Source organism: Austrofundulus limnaeus, unplaced genomic scaffold (assembly GCF_001266775.1).
Source record: "Austrofundulus limnaeus strain Quisiro unplaced genomic scaffold, Austrofundulus_limnaeus-1.0 Scaffold76, whole genome shotgun sequence".
Lineage (NCBI taxonomy): Eukaryota > Metazoa > Chordata > Actinopteri > Cyprinodontiformes > Rivulidae > Austrofundulus > Austrofundulus limnaeus.
The window spans coordinates 1,407,286-1,418,151 of record NW_013952478.1 but is presented as its reverse complement, the minus strand read 5'-3'; the positions used below and the strand labels follow the sequence as shown (position 1 = coordinate 1,418,151).

The 10,866-nt window shown below is 36.9% G+C and overlaps 2 protein-coding genes across 5 annotated transcripts in view; both read left to right on the top strand.

The window, feature by feature from the left end:
* The window catches only part of LOC106519415 (P2Y purinoceptor 13), a 6,355-nt gene extending 1,853 nt beyond the window's left edge, over positions 1–4,502 (top strand). For both annotated transcript variants that reach the window (XM_014011084.1, XM_014011083.1), the window contains exons 2-4: positions 172–373; positions 456–845; positions 2,464–4,502. In XM_014011084.1, the coding sequence (XP_013866538.1) occupies positions 191–373; positions 456–845; positions 2,464–2,946 (1,056 nt within the window). In that variant the 5' untranslated portion in view covers positions 172–190 and the 3' untranslated portion in view covers positions 2,947–4,502. The remainder of the gene's footprint in view (positions 1–171; positions 374–455; positions 846–2,463) is intronic.
* Positions 4,503–7,858: 3,356 nt separating this feature from the next.
* Positions 7,859–10,866, top strand: part of mfsd1 (major facilitator superfamily domain containing 1) — a 13,946-nt gene continuing 10,938 nt past the window's right edge. Inside the window, exons 1-6 of one of the 3 annotated variants that reach the window (XM_014011079.1) lie at positions 7,859–8,233; positions 8,403–8,455; positions 8,712–8,824; positions 8,958–9,000; positions 9,112–9,179; positions 9,822–9,930. In XM_014011079.1, coding sequence (XP_013866533.1) covers positions 8,077–8,233; positions 8,403–8,455; positions 8,712–8,824; positions 8,958–9,000; positions 9,112–9,179; positions 9,822–9,930 — 543 coding nt within the window. In that variant the 5' untranslated portion in view covers positions 7,859–8,076. The remainder of the gene's footprint in view (positions 8,234–8,402; positions 8,456–8,711; positions 8,825–8,957; positions 9,001–9,111; positions 9,180–9,821; positions 9,931–10,866) is intronic. The other 2 variants (XM_014011081.1, XM_014011082.1) reach the window with 2 other exon arrangements.

Here is a 10,866-nt window from a genome sequence, read left to right as displayed (position 1 = left end):
AGATAGATAGATAGATAGATAGATAGATAGATAGATAGATAGATAGATAGATAGATAGATAGATAGATAGATAGATAGATAGATAGATAAAATTTGAGCGGTCACATTAAAACTTTTATAAGTCCTCTTTATAAAACACCTTTCTAAATGTGTTTTTAATATCATTTAAAGGTCCATTGAACATCAGAAGATGAACATCACACTGTCCAACACCTCCATCAAGTGTATTAGAGACACCAGTGTAACRTCAGTGGTTTTCCCTGGTCTTTACGGCAGCCTTTGTTTAGTTGCCCTGATACTAAACTCCCTTGCTGCATGGACCTTCTTCAAAATTCCTAACACTTCAACATTTGTGGTCTTTCTGAAAAATGTGGTAAGCCATTGAATGACTCTTATGGATCAAATATTGTGAAAATTGCAAATAAAAAGATGTACTTGTTATGTTTTAATAACAGGTAGTGGCTGACCTGCTGATGACCCTGACCATCCCTATTAAAGTCTTGAGTGATGCAGGTGTGGGACCCTGGCATCTACGTGCCTTTTATTGCAGATATTCTGCTGTCCTCTTCTACATCACCATGTACATCAGCATTTTGTTGCTGGGCCTCATTAGCTTGGACCGCTGCCTGAAGATCGTCAAGCCTTTTGAGAAGTGCCCTCTGCAGCGGGTTCGTGTTGGACAGACTCTGAGTGCAGCTGTTTGGGTGGTGATGTTATGTTTGGCTTTACCCAACGTTATTCTAAGTGATCAGCCACCAAAAGTTACAGGAAACAGACTCAGGTGCTCCTCCATGAAGAGCAAAGCCGGTTTGCTGTGGCATGAGGGATTTAACTACTTTTGTCAGGTAGGTGTTCCAAAACAATTAAAGTCATTTAGATGTATAATAAATTYATATGTTGTTTCGAGCAAACACTTAATGTCCCTGAATTTTGAAAAAGAGTTTAGATTTTTTGATGTGCGATAAAGTTATGAACAATTAATATTGCACCTGCTGTAGATAAATCTTTGAAAAATCTCATTTTGGCCAAAATTAAGTTCAATTCTGACCTAAATGACAAGCTAACGGCTAGCCTTAGCAGGACCAAAACACTGTCTTCCTATAGAAAATTCCACTTTCATATTTATTTTTTTGTTTTTTTTGCAAACACTATTTTATAAATGTATACACCACTGTCATTTTTACATCTGTTATTTGCATTTAAGACTATTTTGACTCATTGTCAGTAACATTTCCATGTGAAACTTATTGCAAAAGAGAATGAGTTATTGCCCTTAATGAGTGGTTATGATCTATTTTTCAAAGCATTACAATCCTGACATTAAAGATTCTAAATTGATTTCTGTCAAAAAGGATTATTTAATGGTAATAATGCCTTGTAACATCCAGCAAAAAGATAAACTCTGAAGAACAGAAGTGCAGCACCTGGGCTCACTGGCTGTTGGTTGCAAACACTCAGAATTAAGCAAAACTGCAACTAAAGATTTCATTTTGAGTCGCCAACTACCCTACAATAGGTAGAGCTAAATTAGGCCTTACACATTGTTGCACCATTTGAAGCAACATCCTATGTCGAAAATACTAACAAGCCTTCCCACACTCAAATATGTGACAAAAAAACAAAGTTTTAGAAACACAAGAAAGCAGGTAAGATAGCTCTAACATGTAATTCAAGGCCATAGCCAGAAAAAAAGCATTAAAACACCATACCTTACATGTTGATCTATTAACCTCTCCATTCCCTTCAGCAAGAAAGGTGTTAAGCTGATGGGTCTGAAAGATTTTTGCTTCTTTTTATGTTGGCTTGCCAGGTTAGGCAGAAAGACAACCTTTGCTGTCCTCCACCCAACTGGTACACAGCCATTTGCTGGACAAGCAACATACTGTATATTCTAGTAAGTGTGTCCAGAAGCAATTCTAGTCCTTTTTGGAGAAGAGCTGGAAAAAYACCATCTGGACCACAAGCTTTGAATGGGTTAAACATATCAATTACCCATTTTACTTTGCATTTAGTAACAATGCAGTTCTGTTCCAGTCGTCCTCTGTTGGGTTTGAGTTAGCTACCGTGACAGGCTGTTCAGCCTCTTCTGCCCCAGGAAAGTGTACCTGGAGGAGATGCTGAAGCACACTCTTCTGTATGACTGTTAATCCTCCTGGTGGAACAATGAAGGATAGATAGTTGACTGGATACTTCCTGAGAAGTGTGTAAAGCTGAGACTAGCTGTAAACTCAAACTGTAAATTTGGTGAATTTTAAACATTTTTTCCAAACTAAGCTCATTCAAAAAAGCGATCTACAACAAGTGAGATATTCATTGTTCATAACTTGGTCACTGAACCCCCCAATAAACAGTGTTAAAATTTTCTTTAATGGTTACACCTTTCATCCTTCATTCACACATGACAATACAAATCTGGCTTCAACTTTTTTGTTTCACTTTATGATTGTTTCTGTTACCTTTCAGGTTGTATTTTGGGGCACGTTTGTTTTGATGGTYGCTTGCTACACACTGATAAGCAAGAAGGTCTTTGAGTCATACAAAGCCTCCAAGAGCAGATACCAGTCTGCAAGCCGAAGAACCAAAGCGAAGGTCTTTGTGGTGGTGGGGGTGTTTTTTATCTGCTTCGCCCCGTTCCACTTTGCGCGGGTTCCTTACACGCTGACTCAAACCCGAAGCACTTCAAGTCACTGCCGGGCAGAGAATGTGCTCTATGTAGCYAAGGAAACCACACTGTGGCTGTCTGCTACCAACGTATGCCTTGATCCACTCATTTATGTCTTCTTGTGCAAAATGTTTAGGAGGAGACTGATGGCCACACTCTGTAAAACAGCTGTGGTTACTTCCAACGCGACATCAACACAAATGGAGATGTCACAAATGAACCACAGTATCAAAGTGTCACTTAATGACATGTCCAAACAATATATATCCGAGACTTCAGGATGAGCCAGAAAGACTGTTTATTGCACTTGGAACAAAATGAATTCAGCTCAGATGAAYGGCCACGGCTATTTAAAACACAAGTTTGTTGGTCAACAAGTTTTATGCATTATTTTTTATGCATCTTATTTTTATGCATTATTTTTGAACTTACTAATTCTGTACACTTTTGCTTACTCATCCTAAACATTTCCTACCCCTTCTGTCATTTTCTACTTCCTGTTGTCTAATCTCATGAAAACTGTATTTTCCCCTTGAAAATGTGCCAATTTTGAGAGCACAATTTTTTTCCTGTTTATCTATAAAGCTTTGAATGGGATGGGAAGGAATGGAATAGTGCAACGCAGCATTATGGATCAATTTAATGAGCAACATGATTTTATTATTATTATTGCTTAAAAATATGTCTTAATTAATATTGTTAGTTTAATGCTTTCTTTATGTTAATGGATTTTCATTTTGGGGATTTTGAAGAATTGGGTCATGCAAACATTGAGCATAAAGGTCCAGTTTCTGTTTCTATAATAGACAGACCACATAATGTGGAACTTGAGTCCCAGATATCATAAAAATGAATTTGAGTGCGTTTTATAGAAATGGAGAAACAGGATGTTCATTACATTATTATTTTATTATATTCAAACTAAATTAATGAGAGTTTTTTGTTTGTTTATTTATCTCTTAGATGTAACAAAGCTTTATTATAGAGTACATGCATGTAACAGGTTACTTTTATGGTTTAGTAACAACAATAAAAGTAGTGKAAATTAGTAAATGGTCATGTAAAAATGTATAAATGAAATAAGCATATTTTYCCTGTAGACGTGTAAAAACTGAAACTTTACACAATATTTTTTATTAGGTGCAATACTTGAAAAATGGTGAATTGTTATGGTGTTATTAACTAAAATGCAAACCATTATTATATGTGCATGATGTGAATGTAGTTCTTGGGTCTGTTTTATGAAAGACATTTTCACTGGGGGAAAAATGTGCACTTACAGTATGCATTAGTAATGGTTGCATTCCATTTAAAAGTGCTCCTCCATACCTATTAAGTTAAAGGGGTGGCATCATTCATTATTCATCCACAATCAAGCAATTATTTTACCTTCAGTTCTGAAAATGCTGTATATATATCAAAAATAAATTAGGCTTTGCATCACAGTCTATCTAAATGCTTTGAAATTGGTCTCTGTCTCTTTAAGAACCCCCTACTGTTTCTGACACTCCCACATCAGCATGTTTTCAAACAATGCTTTGGGGAGGGGTGCTCTTTGGGGTGGGAGCTTGACCGCAGACTGAGCTCCGGGGAGGAGCTAGGTACAAATAGGCGGAGCTTTGTACAACAAGTGTTTAGGTAGCTCCGCTTGGCTATCACAAGAGATTCAAGGATTCTCATAAATGCATAGATGAGTGAAAGCAATATTATTGGGATATTTTTATATGGGAATGACATAACATGATATAAAGCTCAAAGTCAATTTTGCATTATCCCCCCTTAAGTCAAAATGTCCTTCATGAAATAGGTGACCAAAAAATAAAACGATATTCAATTGAAAAATGCAAAAAACTATTTTGGGATTTTTGTTTGCTTGTTCAGGTATAATGCTAAATCAGTTTTATTGTACATTTAAAGCATTAAAATACATGTTTTGTTATTATATATCCTACTGAAAGTTTTTTTATTATGTTTAATAAATGATGAATGGCTCTAAACCTCTTCGTGTGTTTTATTATTTAGGAATACTTTGTCTAATAAAATGTTGTTGTTTTTTTTTTTTTTTTTGGTTTACCTGATGTTTTGTTCGTGTCTGTTTCACACCTTTGCATTTTAAACATGTGAGCTCAACTAAAAACTATGCTGTTTTTAGATTTAACAAGTGTAGTGATCCGAACCTGAGGCCTTTGCCAATTCTAAGCTGCCGGGAACAGCAATTAGTTGTGCATTCAAGATGAATGGAGCTATTTTGGCATCACTCATTGGTTCAAAAATGACCATTTGGAAGATAGTCATAGATGAAACATATCTGGACAAAAGCATTATTTTTGAGGCCTAATATCTATTCGTTTATAACACCAGCAACATATTTTAAAAAATAAAATAACTCACTTAAACAGTTTTTTGATCTGGTTATTTCGTAATCAGGGCATATTACCACCAGAGTCACACTGTAGCCATCAGCAGTTTTTCAGCACGCAGGAAGTTTCTCAGGTTAACTATCTGCCTTTTATATCTAATACCTGCAAAACGTTCTTGCAAAGCTAGAAGTTGTGTGCTAGCACTGAAAGCAAACCAAGTTTAATATAACCCTAAAGTAGACCTAGTAAATAACTCAGAAAACCAGAGAAGAGAAAAATACATGTTCAAGTAAAAATTGACTTCCCTGCACACTGCAACAACTAAAAGATGGGTTTTAGGACATTCGTAAACTATTTCTGCAGGATTAATGTGACCAACCACATGATTTATAATTGAGTCTGCATGTGGGTTTGATTAATCTAATAATGAAATATGATCTCTTTCCAACCCACCCTCTGTGGGTCATGACAGAAGCTGATATTTGGGCAGGAAATTAATGAGCTACAGCACGGTCAGAGTGGTGACTGCAGCCAGCGTAGGGCTGTTTTTCACCCCCAGATTAAATCCGCTGACAAATGACCCTGTAGCCGAGAATTATGAGAAATTTGAAATGACATTTACGAAAATTAAACAAACCATGTAGACAGTCTCCCCCAGGTTTTTGCATGGACTCAGATTGGGAGCAAATTATGCCAAATTCCTCACGGAGGGAAAGAACTAACAGTTCCTTCCGACTGTCTGGTTGGTTCAGCTGGCATGTCAGACAGAGCTGTCAGACAGAGCTGTCAGGTCTGCATCAGTGAAGCCAATCAGGTGGGTTTTTAAGGTTTCATGTCAAGATGTTACAGAAAGCTTAATTTATAGAAAACACATAATTTTGACACATTTTTAAATTGTTTGAACAGTTGTTGAAGGAAATGAAAATGAAACAAAAAACCATGTACCATGCAAAGCTCAGCTGAGTTTCCTGTAAAGTAAAAAAATAAATTAATTAAAAAAAATCACATTAATAAATTCAAAATCTCAAATAAAATCATGAGAAAGGGCTCAAATTGATGACTATATTGTATTTTATGAGCCTTTTTAATGACTCTCCTCTGCTGTCATTGTTTTTGAGTTACTGAGTTACTATTTTCAAATATGCCACTGGGTTGACTAGATCAGGGTTTTTCAACCGTGGTCCTCAAGGCACACTGCCCTGTATGTTTTAGATGTTTCCCTGATTCAACACATCTGATTTCAATTGATAACTGATTAACAGGCTTATGTTGAACTGCAAAAATCTGAATCAGGTGTGTTAAAGCAGGGAAACTTCTAAAATATGTAGGGCAGTGTGCCTTGAGGACCAGGGTTGGGGAACACTGGACTAGATTGTCTTTGTTGGGGACTGTATTGACTGTGGCTATTTAGAACCTTTGGTAGTCAAGACTACATTGTTTTGTGAAACGGGCCGGGACGTAACAAAAGGCCTATGTTACATCCCGGCTCGTGATGGACGCAACATAAATGACAAGACCAAAATATAGTATATAAAAAAAGATAATTTACAATTAATTTTTACAATTAAATTGCAAAGAACTAAAAATAAAATACAAAGGTAGGAGGTTTTCCTCAAAATGAATTCAAATGCAGCAAAACTGTTGTACAAAAATGTAAACAGACTAATAAAAGGGGCAACATCCCAAATAGAAAGGCCTACAAGAAAACAAAACACAAGATCTATAAGAACAAAAGGAATTAACCAAAACTACTGGCTCAAACCAGAAAGAGTTTCACAAAACAAAGGTTCACAACAAAGGTTCTAAAATGCCACAGTCAATACAGTCTCCTACAAAGACAGTCTAGTCAACCCAGTGGCATACTGTTCCTGTATCAGCACTGAATGAAAGGTTGAGCTGGCTTTTATAAGCTCCCTCATGTGGTCTGACTTCCTCATTGGTAGCTGCTGGTGAGTGTGTGATGCTGCCCAAGGTGTGCTCCAGCCAATCATCTTTGGACAGGTAATCCTTGAAGGTCTTCTGTGGAAATCCACCAGCAGAGGGAGGCAGCCAATCAGCACCTGGAGCTGTGAACTTCTCATATGTGGAGAAGCCTTTGAAGAAACTCAGGGTCACAGTTGGCTTGCCAACCGCCAAAAAACTCAAGAAGAAGAAGAAAAAACTCAGGAGAGGCAGTACAGGCCTGGGGCTGTAACACAAACCAAAAAACAAGTAATTAAAAAAAGTATAAACAATTCTATAATATTACAAAATGTCTATTGTAAATATAAGATTAGAAAGATTGGGGGGATCATTTATTTAGGTTCTGCGTTGGAAGCCACTGTTCTGTTGTCATTTGTATTTTAATCACTTAATGATTTGTTTTGTTAGATTTTTGTTCCTCCAAAACTTGGAAAAATGTAATTACATACTGGCAAACAAACCATGACTAAATGAATCTGCAGTGATGCATTTTGCCCACTAGGAGGCAGAAGAACAAAAAGCAAAATGACCTACCTTCTCAAATTTGACAGAAAAATGAATGTGTCCACCTGAGAGGAAATATCTGATACTAAACTCTGAGTCAGTCAAATATCTACATCAAAACATTCAGCTCATTCTAAAGGTGGGTGCCATGGCTTTTGCTTATTTGCAATGTTTACACTTTTCATAATGTTAACTTTTTTATTATTCCTCCACTTTCCAACTTTTTGCTTATTTTTGCAGGCTAGTGTTTTGCTACCTTTTAACTTTTTATTCATTTATTTAGTTTCAGGTAGCTAAATCATTCAGCACAATTTTTTTTTGCAGTTTTCAACAAAAATTATATCTGTTTTAGGCTATTTGGTCAAAATGCCTCTGCGTGTATGGTAAATACTCCAAAACAATCAAAGATATTTATGACCAAAGTTTTGACTTCAGAATCGACAGCGCGCGCTCCCGTGCCCAAACAGATCCGCGCGCCCTCCCAACTTTACGTCACGTCATCCTCCTGCCACGTGACGCTGCTGTCGGGTCATATGATCGATGAGTTCCGTCTTCCCCGTCCGCCGTTAACTTTCCTCCCAGGCGAGTATGGCGGACTTTGAGGACCGGCAGAACCTGTTGGGGGACGAGGACGATGACCGGCAGGGAGCCCGAGAACCCGGCAGACCCATGCTCGCCATTTGCGACCCCAGCCGCCTTCTGCACCGGGTGGTCGTCCTGTTTTTTATGTGCTTCTTGGGATTCGGTGAGTAGCATTCCGACCAGGCACTGTGGAGATTCTTTGATTAACTAAAGTAAATAGATCTGAAATGACGCACAGAACGCTTGTAACAGAGTTTTTGCTTGTGCAAAGTAAAGGCTGAATCATGTAATGTCGATAATGTTGTTTGTTAATGATTGGGTTTATGTTCCAGGAAGTTACTTCTGTTATGACAATCCAGCTGCTCTTCAAAGTCAAGTCATCCAGGTGATTTCTTCTCATACACCAGGAAATTATAGGGCAGAAGTAAGAATTTATAGACAGAATCACAGACTGAGAAATCAGCCCAGAGGAGAGCACATATTTCACACAGCGACCTAATTAGATTTCTGCATTCAGAAAATTAGCATATCAACCCAGTCAGAACTGTCAATCAACCTCCTGCTCGAGCAACATTTCTGTTTTACTTTGTTATGCTTAGATCTAAAATATGAATTCATTCAGATCCTTGTTTGTCTTCCAGGATCTGAACCTGAACACTGAAACCTTCATGCAGCTGTACGCCTGGTACTCCTGGCCGAATGTCGTTCTCTGCTTCTTTGGAGGGTTTCTGCTCGACAGAGTTTTTGGGATCAGGTAAAACAAAAAAGTTACATTTAGTTTTGTTTTTATTCCCTCCCGCTCATGTTCTGAGCTCAACCAAATCGAAAGTAAAAGAAAGGAATTTTGCACACGTCACCTTGATGTTTATCGACTCCTGTCCCTTTAGGCTGGGAACCATCATCTTTTCCCTCTTTGTCTGTGTTGGACAGGTTGGATTTTTTTTCTTTCTTTCTTTTTTTTCAATGATCATTCTAAATAAATGCAAACTTTACCCTTAAAATTAGCATATAAGTGCTGAGCTTTTTGCCTTTTCTTCACAGGTTATTTTTGCAGCTGGAGCTCTGGCGAATCGTTTCTGGCTGATGGAAGCAGGACGTTTTGTATTTGGGTAAAATGCACACAAACAATTTTATCAACACATAGATGTTTTAGGGTTGTTCAACATGTCATATAATCTCATTCTTAGTAATGTGCTGAAGTCCCACAACATCCATTGTTTCTTTGTTTTTTTGTTTTTTGTTGTTTTTTTTTTCTCAAAAAACATAATTTTCAGCTATGTTCATGCTGTAGATAATTTAATATTTTTTTCTTAAACTATAGATTTTCCTTAGTCTTCCACTTGTCTATTCTATTTATTTTTCTCTCCCACTGACTACTGAAGATGGGCACCAGGTCCCCATGGCCCAGAACATGATCAATCTGGTACAGAAGAAGGAAATAAACATGTTTTTACATACTGAAAATGAGTAGCGCTGCAGCCAAAGTCCAAAGAAAAACTTGGAAAATACTTGAAAGTCTCAAATAACTCTTGATAAATGCTACTTTAAGCAGTTACAAGTTGAGCATATTAGGGTCACAGTATTGTAAATTCATCAAACTTCATTTTAGAAAACTAAAACCTTCATCCAGACTCGTAAATTGAGTGTAACACATCAGGTTTCCCCTCACTAAACATGCCCAAAATCTGAGACTCGGGCTGCTCTCTGACACACCTCAGGTACCTCACACGTTCTCCTCTTYTCTTCTGTAGGATCGGAGGAGAGTCGTTGGCTGTGGCGCAAAACACATATGCAGTCAACTGGTTTAAAGGCAAAGAGCTCAACCTGGTGTTTGGTCTACAGCTCAGCATGGCTCGCCTGGTAAGAATGTAAATAACAGAATCTGAAATAGTATAGAATAGAATAGTAGAGTCAGTGAGAGTTTTAGGGTGTTATTATTGATGAGAAACTGACATGGAAACCTCATAAATTATTTAAGAAAAAAATTAGCTAAATCTGTTGCATTGCTTTACAAAGTAAGGGACTTGTTCAATGATAAAGCTCTGTATATGTTATTTAAGACATTAATTGTTCCACACTGGGTTTATTGTGTTGAGGTATGGGGTAAAGCATGTAAGACAATTAATCCTGTTTTTGTTTTGCAAAAAAGAGCTATAAGAGTTATCACTCGAAAACATTACTATTATCCATCTATTATTCTGCAAACTGAAATTATTGAAATTTTATAATTTGGTTGATTACAATATTTTGTTAGTTATGTATAAGGCTCACCAAAACACATTACCTATAAATACCCAGAAAAACTTTGCAGAGAGAGAGAGAGCTATTGTAATCTTAAGGGGACAGAGTTGTTCATGAAACCTAAATTTAGAACATGTTTGAAAGAACGGTGCACCTCAATCCAWGGAGTCAGATTGTGGAATAATCTGGAAAATGATGTGAAAAGTGCCAAATCAAAGTACATGTTCAAGAGAATAATAAAGGTTGGATTGTTGAAAAAATATGGAACAGTTTAATGTGTAACCATATAATTTATTGTTCTAGAAAGATTTGATGTTCTTGTTTTGTTTTGTTAACTAAAGATTACTGTTGTTTGAACTGAGAAAAAAAGGGACAGATATAAGATTTTTATTCTTCTCTCTGCTTCCTTTCATTTTGTTGTTTGTATTTTTTTGTATATCATTTTTTTATGAAATGAATAAAATTTATGAAATGAAATATTTAAAGGCCTAACATTCCTTGAAGGAATGCATATCCCCCACTAGCTTACCATACCATACCATACCATACCATACC